This window comes from Otolemur garnettii, unplaced genomic scaffold (genome assembly GCF_000181295.1).
Source record: "Otolemur garnettii isolate 467f Iridium unplaced genomic scaffold, OtoGar3 scaffold00022, whole genome shotgun sequence".
Classification (NCBI taxonomy): Eukaryota; Metazoa; Chordata; class Mammalia; order Primates; family Galagidae; genus Otolemur; species Otolemur garnettii.
Window position 1 is genome coordinate 15,336,139 of NW_003852417.1, and position 25,688 is coordinate 15,361,826.

At 37.3% G+C, this 25,688-nt stretch overlaps 1 protein-coding gene and 1 non-coding gene across 2 annotated transcripts in view; both read right to left on the reverse strand.

Annotated features, from left to right (window-relative positions):
* Positions 1 to 25,688, reverse strand: part of ITSN2 (intersectin 2) — a 120,208-nt gene that overhangs the window by 52,204 nt on the left and 42,316 nt on the right. Inside the window, exons 14-20 of the mRNA XM_023511816.1 lie at positions 24,195 to 24,331; positions 20,413 to 20,546; positions 19,326 to 19,423; positions 11,665 to 11,840; positions 11,205 to 11,349; positions 7,855 to 8,060; positions 3,771 to 3,835 (exon numbers count right to left, since the gene is read on the reverse strand). Of these exons, the coding sequence (XP_023367584.1) occupies positions 3,771 to 3,835; positions 7,855 to 8,060; positions 11,205 to 11,349; positions 11,665 to 11,840; positions 19,326 to 19,423; positions 20,413 to 20,546; positions 24,195 to 24,331 (961 nt within the window). The remainder of the gene's footprint in view (positions 1 to 3,770; positions 3,836 to 7,854; positions 8,061 to 11,204; positions 11,350 to 11,664; positions 11,841 to 19,325; positions 19,424 to 20,412; positions 20,547 to 24,194; positions 24,332 to 25,688) is intronic.
* On the reverse strand, positions 22,549 to 22,686 carry LOC111724405. Its single transcript, XR_002772702.1, has one exon.

A 25,688-nucleotide genomic window follows, 5' to 3' on the forward strand; every position in this document is an offset into this window, starting at 1 on the left:
TCACAGCAACCTCCAACTCCTGGGCTCAAGCGAGTCTCTTGCCTCCACTTCCCAAGTAGCTGGGACCATAGGTGCCCGCCACAACGCCTGGCTATTTTTTGGTTGCAGTCATCTTTGTTTGGCGGGCCCGGGCTGGATTCCAACCTGCCAGCTCAGGTATATGTGGCTGGCACCTTAGCCACTTGAGCCACAGGCACTGAGCCAGGATTTTGTGCTTTAAGGAAGCCTAATATAAAAAGATCTGAGGATAGAAAGGGGAATGAATTATTTAATAAATCCCTACAAAAAGGTTATTTGATATAAAGCTTTATCTTGGGGTTTATTTTAACAGATATTAGTATTTTTACTTTACAAATAATGAAACTGAGGTTCAGTAAGATTACGTCACTCAGTTACTTAGATAATAGAGTCAAAGATAGGAAAAGGTTTTTTGGGTTTTTTTTTTTTGAGACACCGTCTCATTCTATCACCCTGAGGTAGAGTGCCATAGCATCATACCGCATAGGTGGGACGATAGGCACCTGCTATAACACCCAGCTAGTTTTTCTATTTTTAGTAGAGAGGGGGGTCTTGCTCTTGCTCAAGCTGGTCTTGAACTCTTTAGCTCTGGCAATCCACCCTTGTCAGCCTCCCAGAGTGCTAGAATTACAGGTGTGTGCCACCACATCTGGCTGGCAAAGTTATCTTTTAACCTTCTTATACAAAATATATTTTAATCTGCTAAATTCTTTTCACTTTAATTCTTTTATATAAAGAAATGTTCAATATCTAGCAAATGGCAGCACTAGAAACCAAGTTCCATCACAATGACCCAGCCAGCCCCTAACATAGTCCCTGACTTGAAATAGACGCTCAATTTATATTCGTTTAAAATTGCAGAGGATGTCAAATGATAGAAGAATGGATCCTGCTCATGGCTTGAAAGAATCAACATTGTTAAAATGTCTATATTATGCAAACTGATCTATGGATTCAACGCAATTCCCATTATATTACCAACATCATTTTTCACAGATATAGAAAAAATAGTTTTGGGATTCGTATGGAATCCAACCTCAACACTAATGGAGGCATCACTTTACCAGACTTCAGACTAAACTACAAGTCTATAGTGATCAAAACAGCATGGTACTGGCACAAAAATGGAGACACAGATCTACGGAATACAGTAGAGAACCTAGAGATGAGACAGCCTGATATTGCCATCTCATCTTTGACAAAGCACACAAAAGCACACACTGGGAAAAAGATTCTCTACTCAATAAATGGTGCTGGGAAAACTGGTTAACCACATGTAAAAGACTGAAACTGGACCTGCATCTCTCACCACTTAACAAAAAGTAACTCATGACGGATAAAAGGTTTCAACTAAGACACAAAACTATAAAAATCCTAGAAGAAAGTGTGGGAAAGTCTCTAAATCTTATCCACCTAGAGAAAGAATTCATGATGAAGAACCCACTGGCAATTGCAGCAACAATAAAAATAAATAAATGGGACCTGATTAAGTTAGAGTTTCTGCACAATGAACGACACAATAAAGCAAAAAGACAACCTACAGAATGGGAAAAGATATTTGCATGCTACTTATCTGACATAGAGCTGATAATCAGAATCTACAAAGAACTCAAGCAAATCAACAAGAAAAAAATCAAACAACTATATTAAAAAGCGGGCAAGAGATGTGAATAGGAACTTATCTTGCAAAGAAAGACTAATGGCCAACAAACAAATGAAAAAATGCTCAATGTCTCTAATCATCGGAGAAATGCAAATCAAAACCATATCACCTAACCCCAGAAAGAAAACGGCTTCTAAACAACAGATACTGGCATGGATGCAGAGAGAAAGCAACACTTACACACTGTTGGTAAAACTGCAGACTGGTGCAGCCTCTATGGAAGGCAGTATGGGAATTCCTCAAAGACCTAAAAGTAGACCAACCATTCGATCCTGCAATCCTGTTACTAGGTATTTACCCAAAGGAAAAAAAGGCATTCTACCATAAAGACACTTGCACTTGCATGTTTACAGCAGCACAATTCACAACTGCAAAGGTGCTGAAACAACCCATGTGCCCCCTTCAACAAAGGAAAGGATTAATGAATTGTGGTGTATTTATACCACAGAGTAAATAAAAAAGATGAAGATTATGTATCTTTTGCAACAACCTGGATGAAACTGGAGACCATTCTCAAAGTGAAGTACTACAAGAATGGAAAAACAAGTATCACATACCCAGTACTAAACTGGAACTAGCAGATTAACACCTGTATGCTCACATGAGAGAAAAACTTAATGAAATTCAAGCAGAGGAAGGCAGGGAGGAGGAAATGGGTTGAGTAAATTCCCATTCAACAAGTACATTATATGGGTATATGGCATATAGATAAATCAGATTTTAACCTTACAAATGCAAACTATGGAATCTGTTTGTACCTCACATTAATCTGAAATTTAAATAAATTAATATTTGTTTATTACTGCAAGGGAAATTTCTGAATGTTTATATTGGTTTTGACTTTTGCTCCTATGATTACTACTAGTTACAAGAAACAGTGAGTTTTAGCAGTCTTTCTCTTTACTTTTTATAAAGTTTTATTTATGATTGCCAACGTGGAGTTTGATCTGAATATCATCAGCTAGAAAGGATTAGAAACACTAACTACAACCTATTTGTTATCCACATTCTTAGTATTACTCATTTGAGCTGATTTAACAAAACAAAGTGATTACAAGGTTTAGGGATACTTCAGTAAGTAAGGTCCTTTCCAAAGTGCTCCTCACTACCTTCCTACGCTCATCTCAGAGCACTCATTCCACAAAACACCTCTGGTTCTAGCCTCATTGGTAAACTGAAGTACCCCGAAGTTCCACCATGATGCCTCACTTCAGCTCATGTCATTCCCATTGTCCGGGAGGATCAGAACCACTTTCTCTTTCTTTGTCACTACACAAGATCCTACCCACTATTTAGGATGATGTAACACTGCCACCTCTGTAGGTTCATAGGTCCTACTCAAAATTGTTTTGTTCACTCATTATGGAATTTATCACAACTGTACGTACGCTCCATTCTACTGTAAGCATTTCGGAGATTGTGTTTTATTTATTCTTATCCTTGTATTTTTCAGCATGGCATTGTCAACATGGCAGATACCAAATGAACTGTTTAATTTATCATTAAACTGATTTGTCAAATTAAAAATAAAATGTACTTCAACTATTCAACTAATTCTACAATAAACATATATATTTCATTTATAAATCTATGTAACTATTACATACAAATATCGTCTGAAATTACGGTAAACAACCTTTTGTTTTTCTTTACTGACACAATCAAAATAATTTATTAATTAAAACCAAAGAGACATTAAAAATTCTTTGAAATATTTATGATAGAGTGTACTCTGATCTCCCTTAACGATTTATGACACTGTAATCAAAATAAAATTTAAGCAACTACACAGACTGAATTTTCCTTACCTCCCAAACATCTATCATCATTCACTGCAACACTCTTTATTTATGATCTTTTTAAGCCAGTCTATGCTGAAGCACTGCCTCTCTAAAAGTGCCAAGTATTTTCAGCCATATTTCTTCTATCTTCTTACACTTCATGTGAAACAGATAGGGGCAGGTTTTCCTAACTTTACCTTTAACACTAGAAGATGCAGAAACAGGGAGAATAAAAACTGTATGAAGTCAGTTAATTAGTCAGTAGCTGAACTGATTCCTATCTTATTTACAAGCTGCCAAAAGCTTACCTTCTCCACCTGGATAAGCTGCAGAGGTAGGTTTCTTATTTACAGCTGCATACAAAGCTTCTGGTCTGCCAAATAAACATACAAACAAAAAACAATGAAACTCCAAAAAGACACAAACAAGCAAAAATACAAAAGGTGATTTGATGAACACATCAGGTTTTAGCAGTACATTCTTTTAGGGCTTTCTCAAATTAATCTAAATACTGTCTTAGTATGGACCAGGAAGACTCTCATACACAAACCCTGCTGAGACAAGAACTAATTACAAATGTCTACATTTTAAAATATATTCGAATAATTTCAATATGATTTATAAATAGTCTTTCAAATGTCAGATATTTCACATTTCTAAAGAAACTTAAAAGACATCAGCATATTGGTAAATGGACAGTCTTTTGGTGTGGCACATATGGGGCTTATTTTGGTCTAGGAAAAAACAAGGGCACTCTATACATTTTCTTTGTTAAGAGTGCACTCCATTAAAAAATGTAAAAGTAATAAAACTTATGTCTCAAAACAGCGATTACATTAATTTCCATTTTAACCTAGGAAACGGTTTTTAAAAATCTGGAAGACTGTCATGTTTAGAACTAGACACCCATGAGAGGCACTGGGTTTCCCACACAGTGAGACAGTTTTCAAATAAACAGAAGGGACTCTTACTACAACTCCTGGCTACAAATATATGACCTATCTTGTTTATTGCCAAATTCTACATTACTGCAGGTTTTTAAGTTATGTGGCTTTTATATTAGAAAAAATAGGCAATTAAATAAAAAATCAGAAAAAATGGCCTCTAAAATATTTAAAATTAATCTTTTTGCTTAAGTTTTCTTCTTTTCTTTTTTTGTCATATACACATAGATCATAAATACATTTATGCTTTTGTGGGGTATAAAGTGTTGGGGTTTTTTATACAACTTGGAATGGTTACATCAAACTAATTAATATAGCTTTCACCTCACTTAATTGTTGTGTTAAGACATTTATGAGCCATACTTGGTAGATTTGACTTGTACCCTTACAGTATGCTCCACAGGTGTGGTCCCATCATTTACCCTCCCTCTATCAAACCTTTCCCTCCCCTCCGATCCCCGTCTACTTCTCTCCTTCATCCTAGGCTATAGTTGTGATCTTTCCTAAGAAAATGTGAGTAATTATAAATTGGTTTCATAAAAGTATTAAGTACATTGGATACTTTTCCTTCCATTCTTGAGATACTTTACTAAGAAGAATATTTTCCAGCTCTACCCATGTAAACAAGTTTTCTTCTCTTATGCTATGGACATCAAACAAGATAATTCCTACAAAATACCTAGCATGGTGTTGGCATAAAAATGTCTGCTGTATATTGTTGTTGTTACTGTTATTACAGACTTCTAAATCTAAAATTCCATGTTAGCATGAAAAGTAAATTCCACCTTTGAACTAAACATTGATACACAGAAACTTATCACTGAAAGCATTCTCTGACCCAACACCCAATAGCAAGTTTTTTGTAACCAATTACTCCAACAGCCCTAATTTCCTGGTATACAATTTTAATAATTAAAGCTGGTTTCAAATATAAAACAGTTAATCTGTGGCATAGTTCAGAAAGTCCTTTAATGTCATACAATACTGACACTTAGACACACACACACACAAACCTGCCATAGTTTTGTTCCTTTTGAGTTGAAATTTGCTAAAAAATTATCTAGAGATTCAAAATAGAAAATCTTTGAGTGATATACTGATAAGCACTCTGAATTTTTTTTTTTTTTTTTGAGACAGAGAAGCTGTCCCCCTGGGTAGAGTGCTATGGCTTCACTGCTCACAGCAACCTCCAACTCCTGGGCTCAAGCGAGTCTCCTGTCTCCCAAGTAGCTGGGACCACAGGTGCCCACCACAACACCCGGCTATTTTTGGTTGCAGCCATTATTGTTGTTTGGCAGGCCCGGGCTGGATTCGAACCTGCCACCTTAGGTGTATGTGGCTGGAGCCTTAGCCGCTTGAACCACAGGCGCTGAGCCAGCACTCTGAATCCTTAATTCTGAATCTTTGTAGCTAGAACTGGAAAATTACTTAATGCCTACGTAAGAGAGAGAATTGACAAAGCAAGGTGTTTTCTATAGAAATGTGACCTGATCTTTTTTTTTTTTAAGAGTTTCTGTTTGTTAGTTTGTTTAAATAGATTTGAGTAGAACGTGTATGATTAGCCAGAGCATATTATCTTAAGATGTCCTGAGAAAATGTGCCCTGGCCTAGTCTTTTGTTTTTGACACAGAGTCTCAAGCTGTTGCCCTGGGTAGAGTGCCGTCGCATCACAGCTCATAGCAATCTCAAACTCTTGGGCTTAAGTGATTCTCTTTTCTCAGCCTCCCAAGTAGCCGGGACTACAGGTGCCTGCTACAATGCCCGGCTATTTTCTTTGTTGCAGTTGCACTGTTGTTTTTTTAGCTGGCCAGGCCGGGTTCAAACCCAACACCTTCAGTGTATGTGGCTGGCGCCCTGCTGACTGAGCTACGCGCACTGCGTAGTCTTTCCCTGGCCTACTCTTTTATAAAACACAGCTTTAGACCAAGATCATCTCACACCACATCAGAAGCAAAAAGTTAAATTTAAACCCAGGCAAAAATTTTAAAGATAATTTCAAAGATTTTTTAAATCCATGCTCAATTTTTAAAGATAATTCCTGGGCTCGGCGCCTATAGCTCAACCGGCTAAGGCGCCAGCCACATACACCTAAGGTGGCGGGTTCGAATCCCCAGCCCGGACCCACCAAACAACAATGACGGCTGCAACCAAAAAATAGCCGGGCGTTGTGGCGGGCGCCTGTGGTCCCAGCTACTTGGGAGGCGGAGGCAGGAGACTCGCTTGAGCCCACGAGTTGGAGGTTGCTGTGAGCTGTAATGCCAGGGCACTTTACCCAGGGGGACAGCTTGAGGCTCTGTCTAAAAAAAAAAAAAAAAAAGATAATTCCTGAATTCTATATACAAAGCTCTCACTTTATGGGCACTTCCCTATAGCAATTCAGTCTGAATATATTTAGAAAGTATTTTGAGTTTCTCATTTATAATAAGAAAAGATGGTAAGGAATAAGATATCCCATATCCACTTATGTAGAGTAGAATTTCATGGCTTAATGTTTCAATATTTTTTAAATCAATCATACATACATCTGTTATCAAATTTAAAATTATATTTAGTAATCTACAAAAAAAGAATTCTTAAAGACCATTTAATGTTTTCATTCAATCAACTATAGAACTGAAGAACAAGTAGGTTACTCCTTACAGCCTGGCACCAAAAGCAGAACCAGAATTCAAGTCTCTTGCTTTCCAAAGACAAACATCTTTTCATTAAATCAGACTGCTTTCTATTTAGATTATCCACAGCTATATTACAGTACTTATTTTCTTATAGTAAAGACATTTGACAACTGGACTCTCCTACAAACTGGGAAATAAAAACCAGAGAACTTGACTTGTTTGGTTTTGAGTTTTTGTTCATTCATTTGCTCCTCTCTTCATTTACAGAGCTAATGTGACTGAGCAGCTACTATGCTTTAAGATCATAATAGGCATTAAAACCAAAAACAATTAATAAAAAAAGACATGCATCCCACCCTCAGGGAGCGCATGACCTAATAAGAACATGTCAGTAACTATAATATGGTGTGTTATGAGCAATGAGAGGTTACGTTCAAAGGAACCCTGGAGACCCAGAGATGGGAATGCCCCAACTTGGCAAATGGGAGGCCTTCAGTAAACAATATTTGAAATATTCACAATTTATAGTAAACAAAGGAGAAATGCTTGAAAGGAATTGAAAAGCAACTTTTCTAACTGAACTTATGGAACAAGGACAGCAACAGATCTTAGAATTTAAGGTATTCTGAAAACTTTACAAATCTGAAATAACTAGAAGATATCCTAAACCTAAAACAAATAAGAAATATGCTTTCTTCACCATAAGAAATATTTCTCTGATAATCAAATTAAAACATAAACTTTTACATTTTATTAATCAGTCATACCATGGCTAACTCACCAGCAAAAATACCAACATCTACACTTCACATGACACACACAAAGATGCTTACTCTTCCCGCTTTACTTCACTCCCAGGAATGATCTTGACATAAGATTTGGGAAACCACCCTCTTCCTCCATGCACCTCCCCAAACCACCAATTTTCTTGCTGCTCCAAGACAGTAATAACATCATGTTTTGAGAAATTCAAGTGATTATCTTTCTTTGCAGTCCAGGAACAAAGGGCCTGTGCTTTTAGGTTTTCCACAACCTGTCCCTGTGAAAACAAAACCACAAAAATTTAAAAGGAGATAATAACTATAATTCTGTTTCTGAGTATATAACATACTTCCTGTTCAAACCATAGACCAGTTAAAATTATATAAGACAGACAACAATTTGAGTAGCCTAAGACAGACTGAATATCTACCACTCAATAAAACATCATCACAGTGTAGAAGGTAGTATAGGGGTGCTCAAGAAATGTATTCATTCATCTATGAAATACATATATGTCATAGAACAAATGGAAGGGAAAAGAGTTACTGTAAATCTTTCTTCTCCTCCAGTTTCCACTGTCTTTTCACCATGGTCGACTCAGTTTATTCCACTAGGAAATAAGATGCAGTTACACTCAAGTGGCCTCCCTCCATTTTTCTGCTCTCTGACTCTTAACTTCTTTGTACTCTTTTTTTGGGGAAACAAGAGTCTCACTTTGTCACCCTGGGTAGAGTGCCATGGTGTCATAGCTCACAGCAACCTCAAACTCTTGGGTTCAAGTGATCCTCTTGTCTCAGCCTCCCCAGTAGCTGGGACTATAGGCATCTGCCATAATGTCTAGCTAGTTTGCTCGGGCTGGGCTCCAACTCCTGAGCTTAGGCTATCCACACGCCTGGACCTCCCAGGGTGCTAGGATTATAGGTATAAGCCACTTAGCTCTGCCTAATTTGTGTTTTTGGGTTTTTTTTGGAGACAGTCTCATTATGTTGCCCTTGGTAGAGTGCCTTGACATCATAGCTCACAGCAACCTCAAACTCTTGGGCTTAGGCAATTCTCTTGCCTCAGCCTCCCGAGTAGCTGGGACTACAGGCACCCACCACAATGCCTGGCTATTTTTTTGTCACAGTTTGGCTGGGGCTGGGGTTGAACTTGCTGTTGCCCTTCTCACTGAGCCACAGGCGTCACCCAGCAGAGCCTCAAGCTATACCCCTGGGTAGAGTGCTGTGGCATCACAGTTCACAGCAACTTCCAACTCCTGGGCTCAAGCAAGTCTCCTGCCTCTGCCTCCCAAGTAGCTGGGACTACAGGTGTCCACCACAATGCCCGGCTATTTTTTTGTCACAGTTTGGCTGGGGCTGGGGTTGAACTTGCTGTTGCCCTACTCACTGAGCCACAGGCATCACCCAGCAGAGCCTCAAGCTATCCCCCTAGGTAGAGTGCTGTGGCATCACAGTTCACAGCAACCTCCAACTCCTGGGCTCAAGCAAGTCTCCTGCCTCTGCCTCCCAAGTAGCTGGGACTACAGGTGTCCATCACAATGCCCGGCTATTTTTTTGCCACTGTCATTGTTGTTTTAAGCAGGCCCATGCCGGGTTCAAACGTGCCAGCCACATACAGATGGCTGCCCACTGAGCTACGGGTGTCAAGCCTTCTTTGGGTTCTTATTCATTCTTCTTTATCCCCCCGATCCCAGGAAGGAGTGTTTTGTTCTTTTAATAAGGTTAACCTCTTCACTTGTACTCCAAATTTCTCTTCTGCCCTCTCATTTTCTAAAAGTATTTTGTAACAATCTGTCTCTCTCTTCAATCTTCTCTACTTCTAAATTCCTCAAAGAATGGTCTTAACTTGTTTTCCAATTTCACCCCTTAGTCTGTTCTACTTTAGGTTCTGCACCCATCACTGTACTGAAACATGCACATCAACTCCTCTCTTATAAATTTTTGGGGACATTCCACTGCCAAGTTGAGCAGGCTATTACATGCTTCACAAATAACAGCAACTTCTCTCCCAACTTCACTTCTTAACTCTTTCCGCATGAATCCTATATTCTAGCCATATTAGTAATTCTTGTTTCTTACAAACATCTTGTGTTAATATGCCTCAATAACTTTTCTCAAGTTTTTCTTTCACTGGAATAACTTTCCTTCTTTTTTTGATGAAATCCTGTTTATCTTTCAAGATCCTACTCAAATAAATACTCTGCTATTTGTGAAGACTGCTCCAATTCCGACCAATTGCATATCCTTCAGAAACTTGTATATATTATTATTATGACATTCAGACAGTTATTTATGCACCCATATCCTTCACTAGATTTTGAACTACTTGATGGCAGGTATTTTGACTTATTTTCCTTAAATTTCTAGTTCATAGTAAAATGTCGGGAACCTGGGCGGCACCTGTGGCTCAACAGGTGGGGTGCCGGTCCCATATACAAAAGGTGGCAGGTTTGAACTTGGCCTCAGCCTGCTAAAATAGCAATGACAACTGCAACAAAAAAAAAAAAAAAAGAAAGAAAAACCGGGTGTTGTGGTGGGCACCTGTAGTCCCAGCTATTTGGGGGGCTGAGTCAAGAGAATGGCTTAAATCCAAGAGTTGGAGGTTGCTGTGAGTTGCGATGCCACAGCTCTCTACTGAGGGTGACAAAGTGAGATTCTGTCAAAAAAAAAAAAAAAAAGTCTGGAACCTATAGTTATTCAATACACCTTTTTTTGAATGAACATGAAATCTGTAGACTTTATTCCTATGAAGTCCACAATTCTTTTCAATGATGTTAATGTAACAATACTTGGAATGGCTTCATCTAAGTCAGAAACTAGATATATATAACAAAGTCCCAAGGTTCCCAGAAAAATGACTTATTCAAGAAAAAAACAATAAAAATTCTCAACCCTAAAACCTCTTATCTTCTTTTTTTTTGTTTTTTTTTTTTTTGAGACAGAGCCTTAAGCTATCCCCCTGGGTAGAGTGCCATGGCATCACAGCTCACAGCAACCTCCAACTCCTGAGTTCAAGCGAGTTTCCTGCTTCTGTCTCCCAAGTAGCTGGGATTACAGGCGCCCGCCACAATGCTGGCTATTGTTTGGTTGCAGCCATTATTGTTGTTTGGCGGGCCTGGGCTGGATTTGAACCTGCCACCTTAGGTGTATGTGGCTGGCGCCTTAGCCACTTGAGCCACAGGCACTGAGCCACCTCTTATTTTCTTACAATAACTACAAATTAGGAATAATTTTAATCAGATTTGTAAAACCCTAAGCAATAATCATTTTTCAACTTCACATCACATGTGAATAACAAAGAAATGGAATGCTACACACTCTGAAAGGAGTGAACGATTCCTTTGTACAAAATCTTCATTCCGTGTTAAAGGAATTAGTTGCAAATTCAAAGAATAAAGCACACAAAAATTACAGACACATACCTGTCCATGAATAGGTGATACAGATCCAGGGGACACAGTGCGAGTAAAAGCTGATTTTTTCTGCCATGAAGTATTAACAGTTAAGTTTGATAAAGATACGTTTTGATAATCAGTCGCTGATGCTGGTTGATTTGAAGAAAGCGGTCTGCAAATAAAACATTTTCATTTAAGTACAAGTATACTTAATTGTTTAGAACTTAATGAACTACTATCAATTTATCAACTTGGGTATTACATATAATGTGTTTAAACATGATTTGTGAAAAAAAGTAATTCATGAACAAACTATTGAGCTATGTTTTCATTTACTACATTTCAGTATTAAATTTAAAATAAAAGGTACCCTTGGCAAGTCCAGCTCAGGTTATAACATGATGAAGCAGCAAGTTGACCCAACTACATGTTAGGTATTTATACATTTGCAGAGCTAGGTAAACTCCACTGTTAGCTAAAAACTTACTCAAAAGACGTTGAGGTAGTAGATAAAGATACTGTAGGAGGAAGTAAGGCCTTCTTAGGAGACACAGCTTTTTCACCTGATGGAATTTTTTCTACATAGTTGCGTGGAAACCAGCCAAACCTTCCTTGAAAACTACCATAAAGCCAACCAGGTTCTCCTATGGTTTTTTCATCCACCTATAGAACCAAAAAGAAGAGTTAACGGTGTTTAGAAACTCAAAAACAATTAACAGTGCTTAGAAATCCACACATTCACGACAGAAAGAGATGCAGACTACTGCACAGTATTCTCTTTTCAGAATTAAGCCCATCTAACTAAATAGCTGAGGCATTTTCTACAAATTAATGGGCTACTATTTCTAGTGATCAACAAATTATCTTTTTAAATGTTAATTTTATACAAATTAATATATGAAAGCAATTTACAATGACAAATAGGATAATATACAGGTTATGATAGAAAATAATCTTCTGTCATGATCCCCATTGTAACCTCCTCCAAGTATCAGGCCTAGACTTAAATATTTTTTTTTAACCTCCACATGTAATTCTGATAAATGTTCCTAGGTGTAAGAACCAGTGGTTTGAAGTAAAATCTATTTTATAATTGTTCTTCTGTGTATTTGCTAATAGAGGGATAATAGAATACTTCTGTCATTCTGTTTATTATTAAAGTATAACATTTGCTTCTGAGTAAAAAAAAAAGAAAAGAAAATAATCTTCTACTCCATGGCTCCTTATGTTCTGATTTTCACTCCTAACAGTAAATTGCCACTCTTACTGGTTTCTTTTGTATTATCTTTTCTATTTATTTTTTTTTTATCTTTTCTATTTCTAAGTGACATACTATTTCTTAAATTTTTTCAATTTTGGACATCATTTGTTGGTTTCTGGTTATGAAAAATGAAGATATACTTACCTTTCACTCTTTCAATATTGTTATAATATGCTTTTTGGTTAAATTATGTTTAATGTTTATATTATTAGGACTATGTAAATATTTCACACCTGAGTCATCTTTTTTCCTAAAGTTAATCATTACTTTGTGATGTTTTTCCCACTGGTTTTCTCTGTTCCTTTCTACAGGGTCTTCCCGACTTCTCTAACATAACTATAAAACCTTCACTAAATACTACTTTCCAACTGGCAAAACATCTGTAGTATCATGTTATTTATCAGTTTTATTTCTTCCTTCAGACATTTCCCTCTACAACATGACATCCTCTGTCCTCCCAGTATCTTTTTTTCCGCCTTCTTGATCCCCATCCCTTAAGCACTGATGTCAGCTTGAAGTTTCATCATTGGCTTAAAAAATTTTTTTTTTCAAAATAGAGTCTCACTAGGTTGCTAAGGCTGGAGTGCAATGACATTGTCATAGCTCACCCAGCTAATTGTTTTTCATTTTTTGTAGCGACAGGGTGTCTTACTATGTTGCTCAGGCTGGTCTTGAACTCCTGGCCTTAAGTGATCCTCCCACCTTGGCCTTCCAAAGTGCCAGTATTACAGGTAAAGCCTCATCGCTGGCTTTCTTGCCACATTACATACCCTTTCTGAATAGCTTGATGAGTTCTCTATGCAATAATGAACCAAAAGCTACATCCTTGGAACTGACTTCTTCCCAAAGTGGCAAGCCCCTATTTTCAGCTCCTTGCAAGATATCTTCAAATGGATGTCCTACAGTAACTTCCAACTCAATCTAAGACTAAGCTTTTTTCTCCCTGTCTACCACCCCCTAACTATTTCTTCTCCTAAATTTCCTGTATCTCTATTCTCTTATCACCAAAGAGTTAATCATTCCAAATAAAAATCTTTGGTTTTTATTTCTCCTATATTTCCACATCCAAACTCCTCACTAAAAACTCTTCTGAATTTTCTTTTTAACACCACTTTCACCTTCCTACTTCAGTCATTTTTTATTTTACACTTAAGATTATTGTGTTTTTATTCATTCTTCAAGACTCCATTAACTGCCCCTAACTCAAGCCAGAGTTACCCCACAATACTGTTATAATATGCGTTATCATACTGTCTTATTACTTATTTACATAACTCTGTACAGCCTCCATCTGTCTGTGAGCCTTTTTATTACCTGACTAGCACAGCAGGTATCTGCTTAACTAAGTGAATAAATAAATATGCTGTGTCTCTGCTCTCTACACCTTTCTACAAACAGATTTGACAATGTTTATATCTGCTAAAATCATGTAGAATCCATTAAGATTTTTAAAAAACAGCTTTTTGAAGCATAACATAAATTTCACATTTAAGGTATTAAATCTGATAAATTTTACCATATGTATACACCCATAAAAAATTACCACAATCAAGATAACATATTTATCATCCCCAAAAGTCCTCTCCTCTCACAGCCCCCCATGAGCTAGCTGCCTGTCCTCCATCTCTAGGAAAATACTGGCCTGCTTTCTGTCCTATACATTGGTTTGTGTTTTCTAAAATTTTATATAAATAAAAATCATACTGTATGTATCCTTTTTTTTGTTCTACCTTCTTTTACAAGGTATATTTTGAGATACAATCATGCTGTATCAACAGTTTTTTTTTTTTTTGAGACGGAGCCTCAAGCTATCCCCCTGGGCAGAGTGCCATGGCCGCACAGATCACAGCAACCTCCAACTCCTGGGCTCAAGTGAGTCTCCTGCCTCAGCCTCCCAAGTAGCTGGGACTACAGGTGCCCGCCACAGTGCCGGCAATTTTTTGGTTGCAGCTATCATTGTTGTTTGGCGGGCCCGGGCTAGGGATTCGAACCTGCCACCTTAGGTGTATGTGGCTGGCGCCTTAGCCGATTGAGCCACAGGCGCCAAACCAACAGGTTTTTTTTTTTGTTTTTTAGAAACAATCTCACTTTATCGCCCTCAGTAGAGTGCTGTGTGTCACAGCTCACAGCAACCTCCCCCTTCTGGTCTTAGGCGATTTTCTTGCCTCAGCCTCCTGAGTAGCTGGAACTACAGGCACCTGCCACAATGCCTGGTTATTTTTTTTCGTTGCAGTTTGGCCGGGGCTGGTGCCCTACCAGCCACCCGCCACCCTTGGTATATGGGGCTGGTGCCCTACCCACTGAACCACAGGTGCTGCCCTCTATCAACAGTTTATTCTTTTTTATTGCTGAGTAATACTGCATCTGTTAAATACTGCAATTTGTTTATCCTTTTACATGCTGATAGACATTGGAGTTTCCAGTTTTAGGCTTTTACAAACAAAGCTGCTACGAACATGTGTCTTTGTATGGACATATGCTTGATCAATTCTCTTGGGTAAATACCCAAGAAGAGAATGGCTGAGTCATATGGTAGAAGCAGGTTTTTTTATTTTTAGTAACAGTTGATTCAGATATAATTCACGTACAATTCCCCCACTGAAAGTGTACAATTAAATGGTTTTTAGTACATTCGCAGAGTTATGAAACCAGTACCACAATCAATTATAGAACATTTTTTCTCAAAAAGGAAAAACTGTATCTTAGCTTCTTTGTTGTATTTAAGAAACTAAAAAAAACTCTGAGTAACCCAAAGTCATAAAGATTTTCTCTGATATTTCCTTCTAAGAAGTTCTATAGTTTGGGATTTATGTTTTAGGTTTTATGTTTGATCTATTTTGAGTTAATTTGTGCATGTGTTGTAAGAAATAAATACAAATTCTTTTTTTCTTTTTTTTTTTTTTGCAGTTTTTGGCTGGGGCTGGGTTTGAACCCGCCACCTCTGGCATATAGGATGGCGCCCTACTCCTTTGAGCTACAGGTGCTACCATAAAAATTCATTTTTTGGAAATAAATATCTAATTGTTCAAACAACATTTGCTGAAAGGATTATCCTTTTTTCCCTGAGTTGCTTTTGTACCTTTGTCAAAACCAGTGTTCATATGCATATACATACTTATGTGGGTGTAGTTCTATTTATTCTGTTCCACTGATCTATTTTCCTACCTGGATGCTACAATTGTCTTGGTTGCTGTAACTTTTATAATTAGCCTTAAATTTAGGTAATTAAAAATCTCTAGTGCCCGTAGCACAGCGTCAACAACAATGACAACTCCAACCAAAAAATAGCCGGGCAGGCACCTGTAGTCCCAGCTACTTGGGAGGCTGAGGCAAGAGAATCACTTAAGCCCAAGAGTTTGAGGTTGCTGTGAGCTGTGATACCACAGAACTCTACCCAGGGCAACACAGTGAGACTCTGTCTCAAAAAAAAAAAAAAAAAAAAAATTCTCCAACTTCGTTCTCCTTGTTCAGAGTTTTTTGGTTTTTGAATCAGATCATCAATTTCTACAAAAAAAAACATGCTGAGATTTTGATTAAAATTACCTTGATTCTATACAATAGCTCTTTATCAATACAGAGTCTTCCGTCTGTCAACATTATACGTGTGCAACTCTTCATTTATTTAGGTCAATTTTTCTCAATAAAACTCTGTGATTTTTTTTTTTTTTTTTTGAGACAGAGTCTCACTCACTCTGTTGCTTGGGTCAGAGTGCCATAGCCTTAGTCTAGCTCACAGCAACCTCAAATTCCTACTGTGATTCCCCAAAAATAAAATGCTGTCTTATATTTGTTTTTTCTTAAGAAGACACACTAGGGCTTATTTTCAGGGGATGTCTCCATGCCGAAATGCATCACTAGCTCTTATTATCAGGGTAGGGCTTATATTTAACAAATGCATAGAACTCCTGCTAGGGCTTAGTTTTTGGGTAGGTCTTATTTTCGGGGAAACACAGTAGTAGGTTCAAGCAATCCTCATGCCTCAGCCTCCTGAGTAGCTGGGACTATAGGTGCCTACCATTATACCCAGCTAATTTTTCTATTTTTAGTAGAGACAGGGGTCTCATTCTTGCTTAGGCTGGTCTCAACTCCTGAGCTCAAGAGATTCTTCACTCTGACTTCCCAGAGTGCTAGGTTATAGGGGTGAGCCACCACACCCAGCCAAAATTCAATAATTTTTAATAAACACGCATTACAAATCTTTTGTCAGTTTTATATTTTTGTGCTACTTAAACAGTATTTCTATTTCAGCTTCTGAATATTCATTGCTTATATACAGAAATACAACGGATTTCTGTATACTGATCTTGTATCCTACAACCCTGCTAAACTCAAACTCACTCATTAGTACTACTAGCTTTTTAATAGATTCTATGGGATTTTCTACATAGACCATCACATCTTCTGAAAATAAAAGTCTTATTTCTCTCTTTCTAGTATCAATGCCTTTTGTTCTATGCTAAGTCACTCTAGATCCATTATAATGTTCCTCTTAGCAGATGCTGTCTCTCCATTTTAAAGCCCAAAGTTCAGATTCTTAGTGTAGATTTTAAGGCTTGTGAAATGAGTTTTCAATTCACCTTTCTAGTTTCATCTCCTATTATTTGACCCATAGGCAACTGGGTATGTGAAATTCTTTCAATTCACCTGGCACTCACAAGCCTCAATGCTTTTGTTCAAGGTATTCCTTCTGCCCAGAAGGTTATATTGTTTAGAGGAAGGGCCACAGACTGGGAGTAAACCATGTTTCAGTCTTAGTCAGGCTACCTGGCTCTTATCTGTTATGATAACAAATGTTATCCAAAGTCTGTTTGTTTACCTATAAATTTGGGGGAAAATATTATAACCTGCACTGTCTTCTTCCATGTTAAGATTTGAAGTGAGAATATTAATAGAAGTGCTCAAGAAACTATAAAGCAATATGCAAATATAAAGTCTAATCTTTTGAGGCCTTCCTCTTTCCCATCACTGGAGAAAACGTTCCACAATTCTATTTGGTGTTTTTGCTTCATTCTGGGTTCTTGTAGTGTTTAGTTTATATAAATTGCTAATCAAAATTTATCATGTTATATTTTGTATAATTTTACAACATAGTTTTATTTACCATCTTCTTTTTCTCCCTTCCTCCCTTCAAAGTCAATCTCTCTGTCTCTGCTTCCTCCCAATTTACACCTCAACTAACTAAAATTTAGCTTTTGCTCCACCCTTCCATACCATTGATACTGTCGTTGGGTTAACACTACAAGTGTTCTTGCTAATCTAATATATAGATTTAGTCTTTGTCTTATTCCACTTGCAGATCACTCTCCTCAAAGCTCCCTGACACAAAACTCTCCTGTCCTCTTCCTACCTCTAGCTATTTCATTTACGGCTCCCTTTCCTCTAACCCCTTCAGCGTCCGTATTTCTCAGGATTGCATTCTCAATCTTTCTCTCTCTCACTTTACCCTTTCCCTGAATGAGCTCCACAACTTTCATGTCTTCCATTTCCATTACAACACACTGATAACATACAAATTTATATCCTCAGCCCCGATCTCTGCAATTCCCACTTACATTTCCTCTCTCTGATTTTTCTCTCAGTTAATGACACCATCATCAACTAAACTGTTTAAATTAGGTATCTCAGGTAGTAACCCATGACTTTTTTTTTCTTTCTTTCTTTTTTTTTTTTTTTTTTTGAGATAAGAGCCTCACTATGTCACCCTCGGTAGAATGCCGTGGCATCACAGCTCACAGCATCCTCCAACTCTTGGGCTCAAGCAATTCCCTTGCCTCAACCTCCCAAGTACCTGGGACTATAGGTATGTGCCATGACATATAGCTAATTCTTTTTTATTTCTTAGTAAAGATGGGGGTTTTGTGCTGTTGCCTAGGTTGGTCTTGAAGTCCCAGTCTTGTGATTCTCCTACACTGGATTCACAAAGTGCTAGGCATGAGCCATGACTTATTCTTTTTTTTTTTTGAGACAGAGCCTCAAGCTGTTGCCCTGGGTAGAGTGCTGTGGCATCACAGCTCACAGCAACCTCCAACTCCTGGGCTCAAGAAAGTCTCCTGCCTCCACCTCCCAAGTAGCTGGGGCCACGGGCACCTGCCACAACGCCCAGCTATTTTTTGCTTGCAGCCATCATTGTTGTTTGGCGGGCCCGGGCTGGATTCGAACCCGCCAGCTCAGGTGTCCGTGGCTGGCGCCTTAGCCGCTTGAACCACAGGTGCCGAGCCAACTCATTCTTTATGTTAATGATTCAGCAGAGCACACAGTACCCAAGATACCATAGCTAACTTTACATTCTTACTCCACCAGCCTGGCTCTCTGTGGGAGAGGTCTGTTCTAAGGCTGGTAGCAGTCCATACTCTCTCCCTTTACCTCCTTTATGTCACAGTGGCTGTCCCCAAACACTATCCCACAGATCTTCTCTTATTCATCCATTTTACGGGGAGTGGAATAATACAATAAAGGTCTTTTTGTTTCAAGGAACAAATGGCCTGTATCCAGTTAGGGCTGTAGAACCTAACTCCTTCAACTCTTAACAGTTGCCAGAAAGCAGTCAGCCTTCTATGGCACAGTAGACAGAACACTCGATTTGGAAATCAAAAGCCATATACTTGCACCCCACTCTGGCACTTCAATGCTAACAGCAATGAAGGGCCAGAGTGGGGTGAGAGTATATGGCTTTATTTGTGTGAGTCAAAGCTGCCTTGCCTGGAATTATGGTGGTGATAGTAACGTCCTATGCAGCTCTAAGGTACGTTGTAAGAGTCAAATGAGATAATGTTTAAGAAATATTTCAGAAGGAAAATAACTATTAAAATTATGATCAATATTATCACAGTAAGTAATGTATTATGATGTATAAAGCTTATTCAGGACAAAAATAGACCGTTTCTTACCTGAATTATATCCCCAGAATTAAAACTCATCTCATCATGGTTCCTTGCTTCAAAGGCATATAGTGCTCTATAATTCACCAAAACACTAGCTGTCTCACCTAAAAAGAAGATTAATTGTCATTATTTGCTAATTTCATGTATACATATCTTTGTATGAGTCAATAAAGATCTTAAAATCTAAAGAAAAATTGAGCATTAAAACAGTATAGTGAAAAGCCATTTGACACAAACTTCTTAGGATTTAAATATTTTAACTAGTCATATAATCAACATAAGAGCAGACTAGGATGTTAATCCTAATAGGAGGCAATGAAACAAAGCGGCAGCATGTCCATGGGTCTACAGGCAGGCATGGGAGTGCTGGTGAGCTGCACAGAGGGGAAGGAGACCCGGCAGAGTCACAGTACAGAAAATAAAAGGGAAGAAAGCACGAAAAAGGAGGTCACAAATGAGAAGACTAGTAAGCAAACAAGGCTGGTTGAAGGAAGATCTACAATCAGTATGCTACTAAAAGAAAAACAGAAGAGTTCACAAATATACTGGATTTGATAATTTTTACTTCAATTATTTTTTGGAATAAATCCTTTAGCTTATCAAGTTTTCAACATGTTGTATCAATATTGATTCAAAGGATTATGAAAAAGTAACACTCCAAGTGTTTTAGAATGAACTCTGAGACAGGTGTATCAAAAAACAAAGTATACCTTTTGACAAAATTTCATTGTGCAAAGACTCAAAATTTTACTGTGGTTCCATTGAAATAAAAAGCTTAGTTCTACTGGTTGAATAAAATATTTAAAGCTATTTTACTCTAACTATGAAAACCAGGTCAGGGTCTTTTTAGTCAGTCATGGTAACTATATTCAGTTTTCCTGTTGTGTTAAGAGTTCTACCTTCAATCTGATTTAACACCTACACACATCTCAACCACTTTTAATTTAGAAAAATACTTTTTATGACTTTAAAATTAGCATCTTTCTGTTTTAATTTTCTCCTTTCTTTGCTTCTTATCAGATCATTTTTTCCTTGTCACTTTAATAGTTCTGCCTCAAAAAATATCAAATGTATTATTTTTATCTTTCCTTACATTTTTTCTCTTCAACTTTCCGTTCCTCTTCTTGATTTTTTTGTGTTTTTTCTTCCTGGAGTCGCTTTTGTTTTTCTTCTTCCTCCTTTCTTAGATTTTCTCTCCATAAGTTTTCCTTTCCTTGCTTGGCTTTCCTTTAAATAAAAGAAAAAGAGTTTGCATAAGGTGCTAAAATTTATTTTACACTAAATAAAAAAATACCTAATAGAAGATTTCTTTCCTGTCAAGCTTAAGAACTAGTCAATGCCAGGTCATGGAAGAAGGCCAAGTGCCCATGGATCCACGAATGGATCAACAAACTGTGGTATATGTACACCATGGAATACTATGTAGCCATAAAGAAAGATGGAGACTTTACGTCCTTCATGTTTACATGGATGGAGCTAGAAAATGTTCTTCTTAGCAAAGTATCACAAGAATGGAAGAAAAAGTATCCAATGTACACACCCCTATTATGAAACTAATTTATACCTTTCATATGAAAGCTATAACCTAATAACAGCCTAAGAATACGGGGAGCAGGGAGGGAGAGGGGAATGAGTGGAGGGAGGAGGATTGGAGGGATCACTTCTGAGGTTTATCTTACAAGGGTACAAGTGAATCTTTCTAAGAGTAGAATGTGAACGTTTTAAAATAGTAACTAAGAAAATGACATGAAGGCTATGATAACCAGTTTGATGGAAGGGTTTCGGATTGCGTGTGAAAACACCACACTGTACCCCAGAAGTGCATTAATGTACATAGTTACCATTCAATAAAAAAAAAAAAAAAGAACTAGTCAAGAGATATTAGTAGAGGGATAGGGAAAAACAGTAGGGACCACAGATGAGAGAGAAAACTACATAATCAGTCAAGAAAGGAGCCTTGTCTAATGAATGAACTGGGGTGGATGGCTGACAATTTCCCATGCCTTCCAATTAATTCCCTCTGGCCAACCAAACGTAAAACCCAAGGAAAAAAGTTGAAATGGAATCATTCAGCAAACAAATTTAAAAATTATATCTAAATTTCCTTCCCTTCTCTCCAAATTGTTCACAAGGACTACCTTCCAGGTTTTATTCGTACTATCCCATCTAAACTCTGTTTTGGGGATTTAGTTATTGCTGTGGAAACTGGAAGTGTTTCTGAGAAGATTACCTACTTTTTATATTGTCACTTCAAAAAGTCTTTTCTCATTTGCTTAGATAATCGGGCATTTTCCTTTATAGGTCCATGCTTCTATAAAGGCTTCTATGATATCTGATGCAGCTACAGTGTGGGTTTCTAGTCAGTCATTGATCTGTGATCATACTTATTTTGGTATTAGAACTAATGTACTATAATTTTTAGCTCTTGTTTGAGTGTATTTTTATGACCTTCTAAGAGGCAGAGCTGCCACCACTAAATTTAGTACCTTCTCCAAAGCTAAGCATTATTAGGGACAGTAAGAGTTGGGGCTGAATACATCCCTATGATATGGGAGCATTTACATTCCACCAAAGTGAGAATCTTAGCATAATTCCATATATTTTTTAAAACTAAGTTTATTTACTTATTTGTTATCACAGTTTGGCCCAGGCTGGGTTTAAACTCACCACCCTCAGTATATGGGGCTGACACCTCACTCACTGAGCCATAGGCACCACCCTAATTCCATATTTCTAATTTAGAAATCCTGAATACTTAAAAAAATCTTTAGGGCTTTAGTCATCACCTTTTTCCCCTTAACCCCAAAGTGTTTTATACTTTATACTTCTAATTCATTCTCCCATTACTAGCTTCCTCCCAACTCTTTACAAACCCTCCTATGTCCTCTATCACATCACAAAATGCTTCTTCCAACTGCTTTCTATAACTGAAATCTGGTTCATCTTTGAGGACAATGCTTCTCTTGCTGTCTTCATTATTAATTTCCCCTTCCTTGTTCCTCTGTAACTTCCTTGATACTCTCCCAAGCCCAGGATTCATGTGAATTTCAATAGTACAACAAATACCACTAGCAAAGTACTTACCACATACTTACTGGGAGAAAGAAAAGACCAGAGAATTCATTAGATTCTGATAAACTTGTTGACTTTCCCTCCCCATCCCTAGCATTGCCCCCAGCTCTTCATCTTTTCCACCAGCTTCTCCTTGTGCCGGTTATTATGGCCAAGAAAATGTGAAGCTAGGACAGCCCAGGCAAAGCTCCTTTCTTAAATACCTCTCCCACAGGGGAGGATATCTGGCCCCTCTACTCTGGCTCAACTGAGGGGAGGTGAACTAGGCTGAGCACACTCCCAGGAAACTGAGCCAGGATTCTGGTAAACTTTCTCTTGTAAATTAATGGATGAGTGACTGGTCCAATGCAAAGAGATGCCTTAGGAGCCGAACAAAGGGCAAAGAGGCCACATCTACAATAGGAAAACCTATTTGCAACAGCTTGGGAGAAGGGAACATAGCTGGGTAAGTGGCCAACCAAACCAAGATGTGGTACGAAGACCCAGCTCTGTACTGATCAGATCCTGCAGATACTTCTGCTCTCTTTGAAATCTCCTCTCTATCTACTACGATAATATGCAAAAATTAAGAATGAATTGAAATATGTATTACTAATATAATTTGCTGGACTGAAAATTTTGAGTAAGACAAATTAGTGTCAAGTTAAATGCATATGTCAATTAAAAACTCTAACATAGGGACTAGTTATGTAACCACTACACAGTTCCCTTGTGCAATGTTAAGTGGCACAAGTGGCAAATATAAGCCTATTTAGCTTGCACTCTACTGTCTCTACTTCTACATTATTCTGTTATTTCTTGTTAGAAGACCACAAAAATAGGGTTCTGGGAGTAAATAGTATTATGCTATTTTTTACTGCCTGACTATCCTAGTAAAATTATGAGGAACTCAGGAGGCAAGGAGCAATTCAGAGTCTACTGGTGTCATAGTTGACAACAGCCGTTCAACAAAAATGTGTTGGAAGTGGCTATTTTGAAGCTATTTATAACAAAAGCCTGCTAAATGGTGATGTGTCTTTCTTGTCTCCCTAGTAATTATTAGCTCTTTCATCTACATAACTCATCTATTCTTTACCAAGGCAAAGAAATACTGGCTCATCAATATTTGCTAACTAGTTACATTAATTTCCTTAGATACTAGAGAACTTGGGAGAAACAGAGGAATATATTAGAAAAAGAATCTTTATGACATCAAAGACAAATCATTCAAAGTCTCTAAATGAATTGTAGGCTTCAAACACTACAACTATCTTACTTGATGCTATAAATGAAGGCAATTAATATATCTCAGTGGTATAAAGAAAAATGCATCAATATGACATTATATACTCAGTATTACTTTATAAAATTAAATGTTTTTATGATCTATCAGAAAATAGTAACAGATACACCATAGACAGATGGAATTAATGTGTGCTTACTATGTACAAGAATTATACTTGGCTCTTTAGCCACATTAATTTATTTCATTTTAAGAATTACCTATGAGGTATGCATTAATGTCTGTTTTCAGATAGAGAAATGAAGTTCAGAAAGGTCAAATGACTAAACTAAAATCATCCTGATAGGAAATGATGGTGGATCAAGAATGAATTCTAAGATAGGTCTGAATCCAAAGTCTGTATTTTTCACTAACGAAACATAAAATTGGTTACTGCAAACTCAGTCCTTAAAATGAGGATTTAACTTAAAAAAACCTAGAATCTGACTAGCATCCTAGATGCTAGGATTTTATTCCCCTCACATTTTCATAGTTAAAAATATCAGCAACAAAATTAGAATTTAATAATATAGCTATATTACCTTGCAGCCTCATCTTCTAGTTTCTTTTTCTGTATTAGCTCTAATCTTTTTCTTTCAATTTCCTTCAACTTGTCACGTTTGATCTTATAAAGTTGTTCAAGGGCTAACTGTTGTGTATTATAGCTTTCTCTCAGTTCCTAAGGAGAAAATGAAAATAATCAATACATGAATGATTTTAATATTTTGTAAATATTAATGTAGCATTTGCATTAAAAGACAAAACTCCTAAAGTAAGTTAAACTGAATTTAAAAGATTTGAAGTTTTAAAAAATATCTAGGTGATAAAAAGCCTTCAATTCAATAAATATTTAAGCTAGGTAGCCACTGAGATAAATACACATTAAAATCATCTACTTTAGCATCAATTAATTTCTAAGGAACACAGAATCTTTAACAAGGCAATTCTTTGATTTAGTATTTCATTTTCATTAAAAACCAATTGATTAAAAATATGGGGGAACAATTTGCTTAATATTTGAAGAGGAATTTCATTTAGCTATGTTTTTGAGATATGTAGTTTAACCAAGTTACCAATAACTTGTATCCAAAAAGATCTTGAGCTACACACAAAAAATAATCATTAAATAATTTAGTTCACAACTAAAAACAGAAAAGATGTCTGCCTAAACTATGACTATGTGAGCCAAAATAATGAAAAGAACTCCAAACAGGAAGTTGAAACAAACAATTGCTAGTTGTTTGCAAAGTACTACAAAGGATTCCAAGACAATCCAACCTAAGGCTGTCTGATTCCCAAGTTGACATCTACAAGTCTACGTTTAATGAGTTTATAATCACAACATCAGAGAAAAGTACCAAAATGTGAGACACAGGTAAGTGCCTTAGCAGAAACCTGTGGCTATCTGTGTGGCATTTTCTTTTCCCCTTCTTCTAAAAAGCACCCCCCCTTCCTTTGGGAAACTGAGCTCTCTGACCCCTCAACCCCGTATTCTGTGTGGTTTTGATGGATCTGTCAAACTCAAATGTCCTTCCATTCTCACCCAGGGGAACTAACTTATACTTGGCTTAAACAATCACAGCACCTTACTCTCTGCTCAGAATGATTGTTCAAAGGACATAAACATAATCCAAGGTGGGCCAGAATCTTTCCCTGGGATTTAGATATACTGATGAAGGGAGAAAGAAACTTTTCTTTCTCTGTCAGCATTAGTGAGCTTCCTTGTGTTCCCAGGCATTCTGTACATTCTTCTCCACATGTCATAGTGTCTTCTGACTGTTCTATTACGTCCTCCACTAAACTGAGTTTCATGACAACAAGGACTTTCTTTCATCAAGGTGTCCCAGCCAAAAGAGAGCCTGGTATGTATAGTATAGATATTTAATAAGTATTTATTAGATGAATGAAAATGCATAAACAGTAATCTCTGCAGATAAATAAGATTTGAAGAACATTAAAAGGCTTGCCAAAGTATTTCCTCTACTGACCATAGTGGACCTAAAATTCCTATCTTTAGACTCATTCCTCTGGGTTAA